General features: G+C 69.9%; 5 protein-coding genes across 6 annotated transcripts; 2 read left to right on the forward strand and 3 right to left on the reverse strand.

Moving 5' to 3' along the window:
* Positions 1-663: 663 nt before the first annotated feature.
* On the forward strand, positions 664-2,769 carry CHURC1 (churchill domain containing 1). Its single transcript, XM_083837094.1, has 4 exons — positions 664-784; positions 900-1,035; positions 1,844-1,914; positions 2,376-2,769. The coding sequence occupies exons 1-4, from the start codon at positions 746-748 to the stop codon at positions 2,466-2,468; spliced, it is 339 nt and encodes a 112-aa protein (XP_083693220.1). The 5' UTR covers positions 664-745; the 3' UTR covers positions 2,469-2,769.
* A 474-nt stretch (positions 2,770-3,243) lies between these two features.
* GPX2 (glutathione peroxidase 2) lies at positions 3,244-4,551 on the reverse strand. Its single transcript, XM_083837082.1, has 2 exons — positions 3,841-4,551; positions 3,244-3,752 (listed from the first exon to the last, which is right to left on the reverse strand). The coding sequence occupies exons 1-2, from the start codon at positions 4,063-4,065 to the stop codon at positions 3,402-3,404; spliced, it is 576 nt and encodes a 191-aa protein (XP_083693208.1). The 5' UTR covers positions 4,066-4,551; the 3' UTR covers positions 3,244-3,401.
* Positions 4,552-4,826: 275 nt separating this feature from the next.
* RAB15 (RAB15, member RAS oncogene family) lies at positions 4,827-7,069 on the reverse strand. The gene is made up of 7 exons (XM_083837075.1): positions 6,833-7,069; positions 6,294-6,354; positions 6,118-6,178; positions 5,950-6,027; positions 5,769-5,858; positions 5,269-5,334; positions 4,827-5,166 (listed from the first exon to the last, which is right to left on the reverse strand). The coding sequence occupies exons 1-7, from the start codon at positions 6,954-6,956 to the stop codon at positions 5,011-5,013; spliced, it is 636 nt and encodes a 211-aa protein (XP_083693201.1). The 5' UTR covers positions 6,957-7,069; the 3' UTR covers positions 4,827-5,010.
* A 1,504-nt stretch (positions 7,070-8,573) lies between these two features.
* Positions 8,574-12,763, forward strand: LOC310899920 (protein farnesyltransferase subunit beta-like). The gene is made up of 12 exons (XM_083837050.1): positions 8,574-8,729; positions 9,599-9,663; positions 9,827-9,899; positions 10,176-10,267; positions 10,889-11,035; positions 11,120-11,203; positions 11,348-11,434; positions 11,517-11,646; positions 11,738-11,870; positions 12,146-12,257; positions 12,337-12,451; positions 12,570-12,763. Exons 1-12 carry the CDS (start codon positions 8,646-8,648, stop codon positions 12,669-12,671), a joined length of 1,224 nt encoding a protein of 407 aa, XP_083693176.1. The 5' UTR covers positions 8,574-8,645; the 3' UTR covers positions 12,672-12,763.
* Positions 12,764-13,024: 261 nt separating this feature from the next.
* MAX (MYC associated factor X) lies at positions 13,025-16,475 on the reverse strand. Of its 2 annotated transcripts, none has more exons than XM_083837083.1 (5): positions 16,299-16,475; positions 16,121-16,147; positions 14,523-14,630; positions 13,998-14,127; positions 13,025-13,921 (listed from the first exon to the last, which is right to left on the reverse strand). In XM_083837083.1, the coding sequence occupies exons 1-5, from the start codon at positions 16,332-16,334 to the stop codon at positions 13,734-13,736; spliced, it is 489 nt and encodes a 162-aa protein (XP_083693209.1). In that variant the 5' UTR covers positions 16,335-16,475; the 3' UTR covers positions 13,025-13,733. The 2 variants fall into 2 exon arrangements, with proteins under 2 accessions (XP_083693209.1, XP_083693210.1); XM_083837084.1 differs by having other exon boundaries at positions 13,998-14,121; positions 16,299-16,371.
* Positions 16,476-16,523: the final 48 nt, after the last annotated feature.

The following is a 16,523-nucleotide window of genomic DNA, read 5'->3' on the forward strand; positions in this document are numbered from 1 at the left end:
GATTGGATCGTCCCCAGGTAATCCTGGGCACCCCCCCATCGGGGTGCCCCCCCTAACAGTCCTGAGCACCCCCCCCCAGTTAGCCCTTGGGGGGTGTCCCCTTATAGCCCCCCCCAGGTACCTTGCACTAGCCCTGGGCAACCCAGCCAGCTTGGGGTGCCCCCAATCAGTCCTAAGTACCCCCCCAGGCAGCCCTGGGTACCCCCAATTAGTCCTGGGTGCTCCCAATTAGTCCTGGGTACCCCCCCCCCAATTAATAATCCTGGGTGCCCCCCAGTTAGCCCTGGGTGCTCCCCCCCAGGTACCTCGCACTAGCCCTGGGTACCCCCAGCAAGATTGGGCTGTCCCCAGTCACCCCTGGGTACCCCCCCAGTCACCCCTGGGTACCCGCTAATTAACCCTGGGTGCCCCCCATTAACCCTACGTGCCCCCCGCCAGGGCTGCGCGCCCCCTCCCCGCTACCCGGGGCGGGGGCGGGGCTACGAGAGACCACGCCCCCTTTCCCGCCCAAACCCCGCCCACTCCCCTCCCTGGGAGGCAACGGAGCGGGGAGGGAACGCCCACTGGCAGCGCATCGCCACGCCCACTCCCACCAAGCCACGCCCACTCCCACCAAGCCACGCCCACTCCCACCAAGCCACGCCCACTCCCACCAAGCCACGCCCACTCCCACCAAGCCACGCCCATTTCCGTAAGCCCCACCCCCCGCGGCGGAAGTCTCGCGAGAGCGGCGGCGGCGGGCGGGATGTGCGGGGGCTGTGTGGGCACCGAGTTCCCAGAGCGGGTACGGGCGGGGGGGGCTGGGAGGGGGGGGATCGTTACCGGGCGTTACGGGGCCGTTACGGGGCCGTTACCGGCCGTTACCGGCCGTTACCGGGCCTCTCGGTGCCTCCCCGCAGGGCACCACCTGCCTGGAGGGCGGCTCCTTCCTGCTCAACTTCGTGGGCTGCGCGCAGTGCGGCCGCCGCGACCTGGTGCTGCTGGGCAACCGCGCCGCCGGCCTGCGGGGCGACGACGAGATCGTCACCTACGATCGTGTGGGGACGGGGGGGTGTGGGGGTGATACGGGGGGGTTGGGGGGCTGGGGGTTACTGGGGAGGGGTCCTGGGGGGGGGAGCTTGGGGGGGTGCTGGTGCTCTGGGGGGGTGTTGGGGGGTCCTGGTGCTCTTTGGGGAGTTACTGGGGGGGGTCCTGGTGCTCTGGGAGGGGGTGTTGGGGGGTCCTGGTGATCTGGGGGGTTATGGGGTGTCTGGTGCTCTGGGGGGTTATTTGGGGGGGGGTGTCTCGTGCTTTGTGGGGGTATTGGGGGGTCCTGGTGCTCTTTGGGGGGTTATTGGGGGCATCTGGTGCTCTTTGGGGTTACTGAGGGGTCCTGGTGCTCTTTGGGGGTGTTGGGGGGTCCTGGTGGTCTGCGGGGTTGTGGGGTATCTGGTGCTCTAGGGGGTTGTTTGGGGGGGGTGTCTTGTGCTTTGGGGGGGGTATTGGGGGACATCTGGTGCTCTGGGGGGTCATGGGGGGGTCCTTTTGCCCTGGAGGGATAATTTGGGGGGTCCTGGTGCTCTGGGAAGGCTCCCTGGGGAGGATCTGGTGCTCTGGTGGGTTACTGGGGGCTCTGGGGGTTATTTGGGGGGGGTTGGGTGAGGGTCTGGGGGGCTGCTGCACGCTGAGGTGCCTGGGGGTGAGTTGTGCTTGGGGACCCACCCTGGGGACTGGGGCGGGTAGGGGGGTGTCAGCCCCTCAGGTGGGGGCTCGGGCACCAAAGGGTCTGGGGGTGAGGCTGGGGGTTCCCAGGGACAGCGGTGCCAGGGCTGGGCACGTCCCCTGAACTGCTCCTGCCCCGCAGACCTGTGCAAGAACTGCCACCACCTGATCGCACGCCACGAGTACACCTTCAGCGTGGTGGATGACTACCAGGTACGTCCTCCTGGGGCTCCCCGTCCTCCTGGGGGTCCCGTCCCCCCCCCCCCAGCAGCCTCTCCCCAGCTCCAGAGGCACCCTGAGCCCTGCTGCTGCCCTCCTGCCCTCACAGCCGCAGGAGGGAGCTGCGCAGCATCGGAGGCGAGCGCCTCGGGGGCAGCTCAGGAGCTCGGCACGGGCAGGAGCTGGAAACAGGAGCCTTGGGCTCACCGCGGCGCTGTCTCAGCGCCGGATTCGCGCTTCCCAGCCCTCCTCCCTGGCGCATTTCCCATTCAGCAGCTAAATGCTGGAAAATGGGCTCCGGGGAAATGGGGTCCCGGGGGATGAAACACGATCCGCCGCGGTCCGATTGCAATCGGGGATCAGGTGCCGGCCCCGGCTCCGGTTTCCCCAGCGGTGGAGAGGAGTCGGGGAGGGACAGAGCAGCCTGAAAGCCCCGCGGCCGTGTCCCGCTGCAGGAGTACACCATGCTGTGCCTGCTGTGCGGCCGGGCCGAGGACTCCATCAGCATCCTGCCCGACGACCCGCGCCAGATGACCCCGCTCTTCTGAAGCCCGTCTGTGCCCCGGCCCCGCTCCCCGTGTGCCCCACGGAGCTGTGGGACCGCGCTGCTGGCGCTGGGGGGCTTCGTTCCCGCTCCTGTTCAAACCTCCAGCCTGGATGCGGTGGACACCCAATGCTGGATGCTGCCTGCTCTGCTCCAGCCCCGTGCTGCGCCTGCTCCCGAGCCCCCCTCGCACTGAAGAAAGGGAGGGGGCCCAGAAACCCACCCCCGAAACGGCTCAGGGTGGCACAGCCACCTCGTTCTGCCCCAAAGGGGTCCGCGTGGGCAATAAATGTGAGCGTGTAACAGCTCCGTGCCGCAGGCTGGGGAGCTTTGGGATCGTTCCCCCTGTGTGGATGGGAACAGGAGGGGGGCGGGGGTGATTTTCAGCCCCCCGAGCCCCTCCAGCAAAGGGTGCTGGGGCCCTGCTCGGGGATGGAACAGTCTTCTCCCTTCCCACCACCCTTCCTTGTGTCCCAGGCGTACACGCAGCCTCCCAAACCCCATGCCTGAACCATTTCCCCCCAGGGCGTAGTGGGATCGCTGCCCCCCCCAAACACTGCAGTGCCCCCCCCCCGCCGTGCTCAGGGGTGCGCATTCCTGGGGCGGGCAGGGCAGGGCAGGCAGCACACCCTCACCTTGGGGCTGCCAAAATTGTTCCCCCCCCCCCCCCCCGAGGGTGGGGTTGCAACCGCGCCTGGCTCTTATCCACCCCGCGCAGCCGCTCCCTGGCCCCAACCGCCCGCCGTGCGCTGGGGGGGACACAAACGGGGGTGCTCGGGCGCTGTCTCCTGCTCCTTTATTGCAGCCGACCCCATCCGGGCGCCCACCACCCCGGTGGCCCCGGCTCGCCGCCACATCGGGCCCCCCCCCCACGGGGGTTTCAGAGGGGGCCGTCACCCGGCGGAGGGCTGGGGCCGTCCCCGGGGGGGGGACAGCCCTACTTGGCCAGCTTGAGGAGGCGCTGGATGTCGGGCTCCAGCTGGGCGGTGGGCAGGCGGGGGCTGTAGCGGCGGAAAGGTTCCCCCTCGGGGCCCACCAGGAACTTCTCGAAGTTCCAGGAGATGTCGGAGCGCCGCACGGGGCTCCACACCACGAAGCGGGGCTCGGTCATCAGGTGGTCAGGCTCGTCCACCGGGGCGGGCAGGTGGGCTTTCAGGTAGGCGAAGACGGGGTGGGTGTCCTGCCCGTTCACCTGGCACTTCTGGAACAGGGTGAAGTTGGGCTCGAAGCCGCCCCCCGGCCGCACGTGCTTGAGGCAGTTGAGGATCTCCTCGTTGGTGCCATTCTCCTGGGATGGGGAAGGGGACACCGGGGTTGTGCCGCCGCTGTCCCAAGCACTGGGCTCTGTGTCCCCCCCCGCCATGCTGGGCACCTACCTGGTAGCCGAACTGGTTGCAGGGGAAGCCCAGCACCACCAGGCGCCGCGGGTAGCGAGCCTGCAGCTGGTTGAGCTGGGTGTAGTCCCGCACCGTGGTGCCTCAGAGCGACGCCACGTTCTCGATGAGGACCACGCGGCCCCGGAAGACGTTGAAGTCCACCTTCTCCCCCTGCAAGGAGGTGGCGCTCAGGTCGTAGAAGGACTTGGCGACGGGGACGCTCATGGCTGCGGGTGCGCTCCGGATCTGCTGCCTGCCCGCCCGCTGCCCGCGCGCCTTAAGGGCCGCCCGGCGCCCACGTGACGCCACCGAGGTCCCCGCGCCCCGCCGTGACTTGGCAGAAACCGGAGCCGTCCCACCCGCTGGCACCGGCCCAAGGGGACGAGGAAGAGGCAGAGGAAGGCCGGGGCGATGCTCCTACCCGCCTCAATAATTCACACCGCCGCGGCGTGGGGTGCGGGCGCCGTCCCTGTTGGGGCAAGGGTTCCCCGCACAGCTGGAAACAGCTGGGGCGTTGGGAGATAACGGGGTGCTGCGGCTTCGTGGGGTGCTGCGAGCGCCCCGGCAGGCAATGGGGAGGGACGGGTGCCTCCACGCCTCTCCTTCCCTGGCCAACCCGGCCCACTGGGACCAGTGGGCCCTGTCCCAGTGCCCACCAGCAGGCTGGTACCTGCTGGTGCCCACCCATCCCAGTAAGGAACGGCATCCCAGTTCCCACCCATCCTGGTGCACAGCCATCCCAGTAAGGAGCAGCAGCCTGGTGCCAGCCACCACCCCCGTGCCCACGCATCCCGATGCCCACCCACCCCAGTGCCCGCTGCCAGGCTGTTTGATGTCCCTGCGTCCCCCCAGCCGTGTCCCCAAGCCAGGAAAGGGGACACCGGCCCGGCCCCTCCATTATTCATCGCCGCTCGGGTTGCCGCAGCCCGGCTTTGCCCGCGGTGCCGAGGACACCGTCCCGGTGGCACCAGACGAGCCAGCTGGGGGGGGGGGGCTCCAGCATCTCCTTTATTGTGGAAACCAAGTGTGCAAAACCGGGGGGCGGAGGGGGCGCGGGGTGTGCAAACAGCGCCTGGGGACCCCCCACGCACGCCAAGCCCCCCTCCCCAAAACGGGTCTGGCGGTGGCGGGGAGCCGGGGGGTTTGTGTGGGGGGAGGAACGAACGGGCTTCAACACCAGCAGCTCTTGGGGCTGTCCTGCCCCCCCGGGGGCTGCTGCTCGTCCTCCTCCAGCCGGGCCAGGTCAGGGGGCGCGGCGGCGGCACGCAGCCCCGCCAGCTCCTTGCGGTGCGCCTGCAGCACCAGCTCCGTCAGCCGCGTGAAGGACTGCGTGGGAAGAGCGGGGTGAGCCCGGGGGGGCCGGGAAGGAGAGGGGGGGGCACACCCCGGCTGCCTCCCCTTCCCCCCCCCCCCTTCAGCCCCACGCACCTCCTTGATGTTCAGGTTGCTGCAGGCACTTGTTTCGTAGAAGTCCATGCCGTACTCCCTGGCCAGCTGCAAGGCGAGGGCTCGGCGGCGCCGATGTGATTTTGGGGGGTGGGGGGCAGGGGGTTCGCCCCCTCTCCCCCCTCTCCAACCTCCCCCCTCCAGCCCCTCTGCTCCCCACAGGCACGTGGACAGACGGACAGCAGTGGTTCCGTGGGGTGCGACCCCAGAGCCATGCGCTGGGTGCCGTGGGGGGATGGGGGGGGCATTAGGGGGGACACTGGGCATTTTGGGGGGCAGACAGGGGGTCCTGGCCACGCTGGGGGTGCAGGGGGGGCCCTGGCTATAGGGGAGACCTCAGGAGGGTTGGGGTACCTGGCCATGCCGGGAGGGAGCACAGGTGGCCTGGGAATGCTTGGGGTGCAGGGGGCCCTGGGGGGGCCGCTGGGCTTTTTTTTGGGGGGGGCGGCCATGCTGGGGGTGCCTGCCCCCCCCCAGCTCACCTGCAGCCCTTGCTCTTTGGCCACTTGCCTCTTGTGCTCCTCGTCCGCCTTGTTCCCGATGAGGATTTTCTGGACGCCGTCGGGCGCGTACTGTGTGTGTGTGCGGGGGGTGTGCATCAGCACCCCCCCCCCAATAAAAACCAGCGTGTCACCGCTTCGGGGACCCCCCCCAAACCCCCACCTCATCCACGTCGCTGGCCCACTTGACGATGTGCTGGTACGAGCGCTCGCTGCCGATGTCATACACCAGGAAGATGCCCTGCGGGAGAGACACCGGGGAGGGGGGGGGGCAGTATTTTTCCCCCCCCGCCCCCCCCCGTGCCTCAGTTTCCCCCCGCCATGCCCCTACCTGTGCCCGCCGGTAGTACTGCTTGGTGATGGTCTGGTACCGCTCCTGCCCCGCCGTGTCCCTGGGGACATGGGGGGGGGGGGGTCGGGGGGAGCCCCGTTGCTTGCTCCAGGCCCCAGCCCCACCCCGGGGGGGGGGGGGCACATCAGCGGGGTGCGGCCCCCCCCGGCACTCACCAGATCTGGATCCGCACCTTGATGCCGTCCACCTCGATGGTCTTCATCTTGAAGTCCACGCCTGGCCAGGGCGGGGGCACATGGGGGGTTTTGGGGAGGGGGGGGGATTTGGGGGCAGGGCTCTGCTCTGTGCCCCCCCTCCCCCCCGGTGCCCCCATGGTGCCGGAGCTCTGCGATGCTCCCGGTGCCGGCCGGGCTCCCCGCCGCCTCCCCGCCGCCCCGGTGCCGCCGCTCCCCGCTTTTCCGGCTCCCAGGTGCCCCCAGCTGCCGGCGGTGCCCCCGGTTCCCCGCCGCTCCCATCCCCGGTGTCCCCGTTTCCCCAGCGCGGCGCCTCCCCGGTGCCCGCGGCTTCCCCGCTCCCGGCGGCGGGGCGCGGCGGCGGCTCCCCGGTGGTGCCGCGATGCTCCCGGTGCCCCCGTTCTTCCCGTTGTTGTTTTTTTTTTTTTTTTTTTTTCCCCCCAGCGCTGCGGCTTCCCCGGTGCCCCCCGTCCCCCGCCGCTCGCGGCTCCCCGCTGCCGCGCGTCCCCCGGTGCCGGTACCGATGGTGGAGATGTGCGCGGGGTGGAACTCGTTGTCGGTGAAGCGGCAGAGCAGGCAGGTCTTGCCCACGCCCGAGTCGCCGAGCAGCAGCAGGCGGAAGAGCACGTCGTACTGCTTGGCCATGGCGGCCCCGCGCCGCCGCCGCCGCCGCCGTTACCGGGGGCGGGTTCCTGCGCCGCCGCTCCGGGCGGCCGGGCTGGCACCGGGGCGGAGCGCGGGGATGCGCCGGGGGGACGCGGGGATGCACCCGGGGGGACACGGGGAGGCACCGGGGGGGGACACCGGGGAGGTACCGGGGGACACCGGTGGGGGCACCGGGATATGAGCCGGGGCACCGGGAGGCAGCACGGGGCTGCACCGGGGGTGGGGGGCAGCTGGGCGTGCGCTGGGGACCGGAGGGGGGACACCGGGGCTGGAGCAGAGGACGGGGGTGACGGCGGAGGGATGCAGCTGGGGGGACACAGGGATGCAACGGCGGACACCAGGACGTGCCCTGAGGCATGGGGGTGCACCGGGGGGCTATGGGGAGGGAGAGACGTGGGGATGCATTGGGGAGGGACACCCGGGCATGGACCTGGGGACACTTGGGGGTGGGCTTGGAGGTGAGGGTCCCAGAGCAGGGCAGCGTGGGGCAGCCCCACGTGCAGTAGGGCCTGGCCGGGGCCTCGTGGTGCGGTGCAGCCCGGTGGTGGCACGAGGAGACGGAGCAGCACAGCGGTGGTGCAGCCACGCAGCGACGTGGGGCAGCGGCACGGTGCAACGAGGCAGGGCTGCACACGGCGATGCAATGCCACTGGGACAGTGGCATGGGGAAGCGTCGCACGCAGTGATGCAGCAGCGCAGCACAGGGCAGCGACGCCGTGCAGCGGGGCCGTGCACCGGGGCTACTCGGCAGCACTGTGATGTGGAGGTGCGGCACGGAGCAGCACAGCAGAGCGAACATGGTGCCCCAGCAGTGCAGCACGACGCCGCGGCGCCATTGCACGATGGTGTGACACAGTGCAACAGTGCGATGGTGCAATGTGGTGCGGCAGTGCGATGGTGCAACATGTAACAGCCGTGCAATGGTGCAACGTGGTGCAATAGTGCAATGTGGTGGAATAGTGCAAATGTGCAACATAGAGGATCTGTGCAACAGTGCAACAGGGTGCAGCTGTGCAATGGTGCAGCGTGGTGCAAGAGTGCAATGCGGTGCAGCAGTGCGATGTGGCACAGTAGTGCAATGGCACAACATGGTGCAGCCGTGCAATGGGGAACGTGCCCCAGAAGTGCAATGGTGCAATAGTGCAACACGGTGCTGCAGTGCAATAGTGCAACATGGTGGAATACTGCAAATGTGTAACATGGAGCAGCTGTGCAACGGCGCAACACGGTGCAGCTGTGCAGCGGTGCAACCTGGTGCAAGAGTGCGAGGTGGGGCAGCAGTGCCATGGCGCCACACGCCCCAGCAGTGCAACGGTGCAACGCGGTGCGGGATCGCCGCGGCACAGCGCAGCGCTGCAACGTCGCGACAGGCTCCGGCGACGCGCGCCCGCGGCGCGCCGAGCACGGAGCCGCGCGTCCCGGCATGACGTCACGGCGCGGTGACGCCACGCGCTGACGTCACGCGGCGACGCCGCGCCCTCCGCCCCGGCCGACCCCTTCGCCTCGCGCACGCGCGCGCGCGCCGGTCCCGGGCCGGGTGGTGGCGGGGAGAGGGGGGCGTGGCCAGGCGGGGCGGAGGGGGCGTGGCCAGGGCGCGGAGGGGGCGTGGCCTCGTGTCCCCGCCCGGCCGCCGTCGGCCCCGCTGCCCCCGCCCGGGCCGGCCGCAGCATGGCGGGAGCATGCCCCGGGAGCCCCGGCGGGCGGCGGCGGCTGCGGGACGACGGCGTGAGGACGCACACCTCCAGCGAGCAGGTGCCGCCCGCGGCCGGGGGCTGGGGGGGCCGGGACCGGGGGTCTGGGGGCTGGAGGGGGCCCACGGGCACGGAGCCGGGGGACCGGGGGCTGGGGGGTTTGGGGTCGGGGGACCCGTGGGGCTCGGGGCTGGGGGGCTCGGGACCGGGGGGGCCGGGACCGGGGGTCTGGGGGCCAAGGGTCCCCACGGGCACGGAGCTGGGGGACCGGGGGCTGGGGGGCAGAGGGGGCTCGGGGTCGGGGGTCTGGGCCCGAGGGACTCGGGGATGGGGGGGCCCGAAGCTGGGGAGGGCCGGAGCTTGGGGGTGGGGGTCTGCGGGCTCGAGGAGCACGAGGACGGAGCTGGGGGACCGGGGGCTGAAGGGATTTGGGGGCAGAGGGGGCTCGGGGGCAGAGCTCTGGGGCCGAGGGGCCCAAGGGGCTTGGGGCTGGGGAGGGCCGGAGGTGGGGGTCTGGGGGGGGGCTCAGGACCGGGGGTCTGGGGGCTCAAGGGGCACGGGCACGGAGCTGGGAGGCCAGGGGCTGAAGGGGCTCAGGGTCTGGGGACGGAGGGACCCGTGGAGCCTGGAGCCAGGGGTCCGAGCTCCAAGGGGCATTGGGACCAGGTACAAGAGAGGCAGGGGGGCGAAGGCACCCCCCACCCCGATCCCGGGATGCCCCCCCCGGGGTGAAAGGCCCAGCCAAGAACCCCGGCTGCGCCTCTTGCACCAGTGCCCTCAGCCCCCGGGGACGTTGTGTGGGGCGGGGAGGGTTCCTTGAGGCTTTGACCTTAAACCCAAAACGGGTGGAAGCTGCTGGAAGGCGCCGCGGGGCCGGGTGCGGGGCGGCAGCTCCCGGCGGCGCTGACCCGGGTGCTCGCGGTGCCGCAGAGCAAAGTGGAGGACATCGTGCAGGAGGTGTTCGACGCCTACAAGACGAACCACCACACCGCGCAGTAAGTCCCCGCCGCGCTCCCTCCACCTGCGGGAAGTTGGAATAAGGATAAAGAGCAATAATAGGGGGAAAAAAAAAAAAGCCAGAATTCTGGCTCTGGTGGCCAACGGGTCCCGGGGCTGGAGCTGGCGGCGCTGCGACGCCGCGCCCTGCCTGCCTTGCAGATTCGTCCTGCAGCGGGAGAAGCACTTCCATTACCTGAAGAGAGGCCTCCGGCAGCTGAGCGAAGCCTACGAGGTACCGGGCACGGCCCCGGCGTTCTGCCCCGGGGCTCCCCGCCTGGGCGATGCCTTCAGCCTCTGGGTGCTGCTTTAATTATCGCCTGGTGTTTCTCGCCCCGAATCCCTCGCTGCTGGCTGTCGGGTGGCCCTGGGGCAGGCGGAGCAGTTCCCGTGCCGCTTGCGGGTCCCCTTGGGTCGTGCCTGTCCCCGCGGGGTGCCCCAGAGCTGCGGGTTTGGGGGTTCTGTCTGGCCCCTCTCCCCGCCTCCTGCCCGTCCCCTCTTGTCCCCGCAGTGTCTGGACGCCAGCCGCCCCTGGCTCTGCTACTGGATCCTGCACAGCTTGGAGCTGCTGGAGGAGCCCATTCCCCAGGCGGTCGCCTCTGAGTAAGTCACCCCCGGTTCCTGTGGGGCGCTTGGGGGCCCTGGGCACCTTGGTGCTGACACCGGGAGCACCCCCCCGAGCTGGGTCTGACCCGCAGCACCCCCGGGAGAAAGCAGCTGCTCCGCGTGCGCCCACGTGAGCCCGGAGGTGCCTGCTCCCGTGTCCGCCCGGCACAGCCAGGGCCACCTCCCGGCATCCCCGTGGCCCTGGCGCCAGCACAAAAGTGCTTTGTGTCCTTCGGGGCCGTCAATGCCGCCCATTCTTCCTGGCCGGCACGGCTCCTGCTGTCTCGTGACAGAGGGGGGGGGATAGGGGACCTGGCTTCAACCTCCTGGGGGGGCACGGGGGCTGTCCCCTTCTCCCAGGTTCTCCCTCGCTCAGGTGGGGGATGTCCCCGTGTCACGAGCAGGCTGAAATCCTCTGAAAGCTCCTGGGGACATTCAGCCGGGTCTGAAACCCCTCGCTGCTGGGGGAAGCGCTGAGGGAGGGGTCTGCCCGCTCAGGGGAGGGCTCGGTGCCACCGCCAGCTCCTGCCGCCACCCGCGGTGGCTCGTCCTCCCGCCCACCCCCCCTTGGTGGCCGTTTTGGGGTCCCCTCCCCAGCTGTTCCGCTTGTCCCCGCAGCGTCTGCCAGTTCCTGAGTCGCTGCCAGAGCCCCCAGGGCGGCTTCGGGGGGGGCCCCGGCCAGCACCCCCACCTCGCCCCGACCTACGCCGCCGTCAACGCGCTCTGCATCATCGGCACGGAGGAGGCGTTCGGCGTCATCGACAGGTACAGCGGGGGGCCAGCACGGCGCGGGGGCTGCAGCGGGGTGGGGGCCGGGTCCGCGCTGCCCCTCGTATCCGCGTCCCACAGGAAGAAGCTCCTGGAGTACCTGCACGCGCTGAAGCAGCCCGACGGCTCCTTCCTCATGCACATCGGCGGCGAGGTGGATGTGAGGTGGGTGAGCGCTGCGGGGGATGAGGCACCTGCCCCGCAGCGGGTCTCTGCCCCCCACCGCAGCGCGGGGTGAGCCCCGCGGAGCCCCCAGGGCTGGGGATGGGGTGGGCGCCTGCCGCAGCCCCGAGCCCCCTTCTCCCGCAGGAGCGCCTACTGCGCCGCCTCGGTGGCGTCGCTCACCAACATCCTCACGCCCGCGCTCTTCGCCGGGACGGCCGAGTGGATCGCGAGGTGAGGAGCCGGCCGAGGGGGCGCAGGGGACGGTGTGTGCCCCCCCCCCGCAGGTGCCATCCTCAGTGTCGCCCCCGCGCAGGTGCCAGAACTGGGAGGGCGGCATCGGCGGGGTGCCGGGCATGGAGGCCCACGGCGGGTACACCTTCTGCGGCGTGGCGGCGCTGGTCATTCTCAAGAAGGAGCACCTGCTGAACCTCCGCAGCTTGCTGGTGAGTTCTGGGGGGGCCCCGGGGTGCCCCCGGGCTGCCGGGGGATGTCCCCGTCCTCGCAGTGCCACCCGCTCCCCTCTGTCCCCTGCAGCACTGGGTGACCGGCCGGCAGATGCGCTTCGAGGGCGGCTTCCAGGGCCGCTGCAACAAGCTGGTGGACGGCTGCTACTCCTTCTGGCAGGCCGGGCTGCTGCCCCTGCTGCACCGCGCGCTCCACGCCCGGGGTGAGTTGGCAGCTGGGGGGGGTCACCGGCTTCGTCTGCTTCTAAAATTGGCCACGGGGAGGGGAGAAACAGGCGAGTTTTAGCAAAGGAACGAAGTGTGGAACAACTGGAGGGTGCGGCAGGCACGGGGGGGACCTGATGGGCTTCCCTGAAGGTTTTTTTTGTGGCAGAAAAGGGCTTCTGGGCAAACATGCTGGTGTTTCCCGGGGCGGGGGAGATTTGCTCTCATCCTGAGGCCCCCCCCAGGCGTTTCACTGCCCGCCTTGTCCCCGCAGACGACGCGGCGCTCAGCATGGCACGCTGGATGTTCGACCAGTCGGCACTGCAGGAGTACATCCTCCTGTGCTGCCAGTGCCCGGCCGGCGGGCTGCTCGACAAGCCGGGCAAGTGAGTACCCGAGGGGGGGGCGGCCTCGCGCCCCCAGCCCCCCCCCCCGGCTCAGCGGCCCCGGGTTCCCCCCCACCAGGTCCCGGGACTTTTACCACACCTGCTACTGCCTGAGCGGGCTGGCCATCGCCCAGCACTTCGGCAGCGGCGACCTCCACCACGAGGTGGTCCTGGGCGTCCCCGAAAACCGCCTGGTAGGTGCTGGCATCCCCGGGGCTGGGGGGTGGGGGTCTGCAGGGCGGGCCGGGCCCCCACGCCGGGGGCGTTCCTCTGCCGGGCCTGGCTCAGGCGCCTTCTCCTCCGCTCCGGCAGCAGCCCACGCATCCCGTCTACAACATCGCCCCGGAAAAGGTGGTGAAGGCGGTGATGCACTTCTTGCAGCAGCCCGTGCCCAGCCTGGAGGCGGCGGGGTAAGGGCCCCGCTCCCCCTCGGACAGCGCGGCCGAGCAGAGCGAGGTCCTCAGGGTGCTAGCGATACCAAAAAAACAAAAAAAAAAAAACAAAAAGCGGCCGGCCACCGCCGCTGCCGCCCTCCCCGGCGGGAGCTGAGCGCGCCGCAGGTGGCATGGCATCAATAAAGCAAGAGCTGACACCCGCCCTCGGCTGTGCGCAGGGTGAGTAGGAGCACGGAGCGGCGTGGAGCTGCCGCCGGGGGACGCGGGGTTTCCAGCCCCGACCCCGCGCTGCCCCGGATGCGCAGGGAGCTGCTCCCCCCCACCACCTCCTGCGGCCCCAAGAACACGCGGCCACCACGGGGAAGGATAAAATAAGTTTTTTTGTTTTTATTATTTATAGTCTTATAGTAAAGGGAAGCCTTAACTTGCAAGACAACTCTGGGCAGTATGTACAACATACTTTAGATCCATGGAATGAACGGCGTTAAAAGGGGGGACGGGGTCACCTACGGGGACAGTTCAGAAAATGACACAGAGGTGGGAGGGGGGCTCGGGGATGTGGGGGGGGGGGACGGGGGGGGAGGTGGGGGACGGGGAAGGACGCACACGCAGACCACCCAGCCCGAGCCCTGCAGCTCTGTGCCGTGGAGGGCGGTGGGCGCCGTCCCCGCGGCGCGGCGGGGGGCCAGGTGGAATTGCACACGCAGAAAATAAATAGCGAGACCCCCCCCCGGCGCTGGCCGGAGGGCAGCGGCCCCCGCAGGCGGGTGGGGGACGGGGGCTGCCCGTCTCCTGCACAGCCTCGCGCTCAGCTCTGGGCTGCAGTGGTCCCTGGGTATAAATAGAAATGCTCATATAAAATCGAAGAGGGGGGGCGCGGAGAGGGGCTCGCTAGCGGCGGGGGGGCGGTGGGAGCATCTCCGTGCGGTCCCCAGGCCCCCCCAAGTCCGTTGGGGCGCGGGGGGGCTGCGAGGCCGCAGTCCGAGAGCCCCGAGGAGAGAAGGACGACGAGTCCTTACGGGGCCGGCGGGCGGGCGCAGGCCCCGGCGCGGGGGCGGCAGTGGCGGCGGGGGGGGGCAGCCTAGCTGGCCTCCATGCGCAGCTTCTTCCTGCTCTGCGGCTCCTCGGGCTCCGAATCGGAGCTGGAGTCGGAGCCACCGTCGAAGGCGGAGATGGCGCTGCCCTTGGGGTTGGTGTAGAGGCTGTTGTCCGAGGAGGGGTAGTTGGCCTGCAGCTGGGCGCTCGACCGGGCTTTCTCCAGGGCGCGCACTGCAAGGCAGGGCCGTGCTGTCACCCCGGGGGGGTGCCACCATGGCCCGAGCCCCCAGCGCGCGGCCCCGCTCACCTTGCTGCTCCAGCAGCGCGTTCTGCCGCTTGAGGTCGTCGATGTCCTGCTGGTGCGTGTGGTTTTTCCGGCGCATGTACTGGATGTACTCTGTGGCTTTGTCCAGGATTTGGGCCCGGGATGCCTGTAGCAATAGTGGGAAGCGGCACGGGGCGAAATAAAGACCTCGGCTCCGCAGGGCTCCGCGGGCTCTCCTGCCGCGGCACCGGGGGTTTTGCCGCGTGGAACCACAGCAGGATGCCCCCCGCTCCTGTCGGGGACCCCACACAGATCCCCAGGGGGTGGGCACCCTGCAGGGGCCACGCTTTCGGGGACGCCAGCGTCCTTGTGGCTGCGCTGCCACATTTCTGCCCTGGCTGCGCCATCGCCCTGCCTGTGCCAAACCCTTGGCCGGGTGACGTTGGGCCGGGCGAGGTCTGAGGAGGAAGCAAAGCTATCTGAGGGGGGGGGGGGGCAGGGAGGGAAGCTGGAGCGAGCACCCAAAAACGCCCCCCCCATGCCCCACGTCGCGCTCCACAACCTCACCTTCTCTCCCTGCAGGGAGGGCACGGAGTCCCGCAGGCTGTGGAAGCTGTCCTTGATGTGGTCCCGCCGCTTGCGCTCCAGCGCGTTGTGGTGGGCTCGTTTGTCTGCCTGCGGGGGGGGAGAGGGGGGACGGGACAGACAGACGGACACGGTGTGTGACCCGGGGTCACGGGGTGTGTGCGGGGAGGGGTCACGGGGCCGCCCCGGCAGCGCTTTCGGTTTCCCTGTGGCACAGCCCGTGGGTGGCTTCCTGCTGCGGGGGGAAGCGCTGGAGCCTGCAGCGGAGCTGGGGGGCCCCGTCTGGGGGTGGCCCTAAAAGGGGGGCAGCTTTGCCACCCCCCCCTTTCCCCTTACCCTCAGGAAGAAAAAGGCACAAACCCCTCGTATCCCCCCTCAGTGAGACACAGCTCCACCCCCCCCCCCAAGCTGTGGCCCCACATCCCGTGCCCCCCCCCCAAAAGAGCAAGTATTGTCTGTCGCAGCCCCCCCAAGCACAGCCACTTGTTGTGGGATCCCCTTAAAACACACCCAGCCCCCCCCCCTCCCCAGGACACAAACCCCATGGGCGCCCTCCCCAGTCACCACCCAACAATCAGCGATCCCTGACCAAAACCCTCAGATCCCCCCATAACACCCCAAACCCACTGCCCCACGGGCATCCCCCAAAACCATAACCCAACACAGCCTCCACATCCCCCCCAATACAGCCCCCGGATCCCCTCAAATGCTCCCCCCAGATAACACAGCCCACAGACTCCCCCAAACATCCCCCCAGATTCCCCCCCCCCCCAAATAACACAGCCCCCAAAATTCCCCCAAATACAGCCCTCAGATCCCCCCAAACACCTCCCCAAATAACAGCCCCAAGTTCCCCCCCAATTCCAGGCCCCCTCCCTGCCCACCCCAATAGCACAACCCCCTGATCCCCATAACCACCCCCAGGCCCCCCCCACCTCCCCAATACCACCCCCCCACCCCCTAATAACACCCCCCCAATAGCAGACCCCCCCAAACTCCAACAGCAGAGCCCCCAGATCTCCCCCCCAGGCCCCCCCCACCCCCAATAGCACTCCCCCAGACCCCCCCTCAATATCAGATCCCCATAAACACCCCCCTAGATACTCCCACCCCCCGATACCACCCCCCCAGACCCTCCCCAATATCAGAGCCCCCAGATCCCCCCAAATACCCCCAGACTCCCCCCCAACACCCCCCTAGGCCCCACTAATACCTCCCAAGACCACTCCAAGCGCCCCCAGACCCCCCGACCCCCCCCCAAGACCTCTTCAACCCCCCCAGGCCCCCCCAATACCCCCCCAGACCACTCCAACCCCCCCAGATCCCCCCCAATACCTCCACAGACTCCTCCAACCCCCTTCAGGCCCCCCAAATCCCCCCCAGACACCCCCAATCCCACCACAACACCCCCCCCAGACCCCCCAATACCTCCCCAGACTTCCCCAACCCCCCCCGGCCCCTTTAATCCCCCCCCAGGCCCCCCCAACACCCCCCCAGGCCCCTCCAATCCCCCCTCAGACCCCCTCAACCCCCCCCAAATCCCGCCCCCTCCCCCCTCCCCCCCCCGTGCCCCCCCGTACCGCTGACTGGAAGCGGGGCTGCTCCTCCTGAGGGGGCCGCAGGACGGGGCGGGGGGGGGGGGGGGTGCGGAAGGAGGCGTGGGGTGTGGGGGGGGAGAGAAACCAAGCGTTACCACTCCGCCGCCGCCACCCGGGCAGCGGCGGGGGGCACGGGGAAGGGGGGCGGCGGCGGACTCACGTCGCTCTCCACCTCGATGTCGTCGTTGTCGCTCATCGCTGCCGGCCGGGGAGCCGCGGGCCGCGCCGCCACAACAACAGCGCGCAGCGCGCCTGCGCCGCGCGTGACCGCCCGCCCGCCCCCCCGCGCGGGGTGTTGTGGGGCGGGGAGTTCATAGGGGTAACACGGGGATGGGAGGGGGTGGGGCGGGGGACTACAGCTCCCGGCGGGCAACGCGCTGCGCGC

Source organism: Anser anser (assembly GCF_964211835.1).
Source record: "Anser anser genome assembly, chromosome: 5".
Lineage (NCBI taxonomy): Eukaryota > Metazoa > Chordata > Aves > Anseriformes > Anatidae > Anser > Anser anser.

What these genes read in the sequence shown, in the direction of transcription:
- CHURC1 (XM_083837094.1), top strand. Translation starts at nt 746, where the DNA reads ATGTGCGGGGGCTGTGTGGGCACCGAGTTCCCAGAGCGG. An exon ending in GCACCGAGTTCCCAGAGCGG is followed by an intron (nt 785 to 899) that starts GTACGGGCGGGG and finishes GCCTCCCCGCAG; the next exon opens with GGCACCACCTGCCTGGAGGG. An exon ending in GCGTGGTGGATGACTACCAG is followed by an intron (nt 1,915 to 2,375) that starts GTACGTCCTCCT and finishes GTCCCGCTGCAG; the next exon opens with GAGTACACCATGCTGTGCCT.
- RAB15 (XM_083837075.1), bottom strand. Translation starts at nt 6,956, where the DNA reads ATGGCCAAGCAGTACGACGTGCTCTTCCGCCTGCTGCTGCTCGGCGAC. An exon ending in GGGCCAGCGACGTGGATGAG is followed by an intron (nt 5,859 to 5,949) that starts GTGGGGGTTTGG and finishes ACACACACACAG; the next exon opens with TACGCGCCCGACGGCGTCCA. An exon ending in GCAACCTGAACATCAAGGAG is followed by an intron (nt 5,167 to 5,268) that starts GTGCGTGGGGCT and finishes CTTCCCACGCAG; the next exon opens with TCCTTCACGCGGCTGACGGA.
- LOC310899920 (XM_083837050.1), top strand. Translation starts at nt 8,646, where the DNA reads ATGGCGGGAGCATGCCCCGGGAGCCCCGGCGGGCGGCGGCGGCTGCGG. An exon ending in AGCTGAGCGAAGCCTACGAG is followed by an intron (nt 9,900 to 10,175) that starts GTACCGGGCACG and finishes TTGTCCCCGCAG; the next exon opens with TGTCTGGACGCCAGCCGCCC. An exon ending in CCCCAGGCGGTCGCCTCTGA is followed by an intron (nt 10,268 to 10,888) that starts GTAAGTCACCCC and finishes TTGTCCCCGCAG; the next exon opens with CGTCTGCCAGTTCCTGAGTC.
- MAX (XM_083837083.1), bottom strand. Translation starts at nt 16,334, where the DNA reads ATGAGCGACAACGACGACATCGAGGTGGAGAGCGAC. An exon ending in ACATCGAGGTGGAGAGCGAC is followed by an intron (nt 16,148 to 16,298) that starts GTGAGTCCGCCG and finishes CGGCCCCCTCAG; the next exon opens with GAGGAGCAGCCCCGCTTCCA. An exon ending in AGCCCCGCTTCCAGTCAGCG is followed by an intron (nt 14,631 to 16,120) that starts GTACGGGGGGGC and finishes CCCCCCCCGCAG; the next exon opens with GCAGACAAACGAGCCCACCA.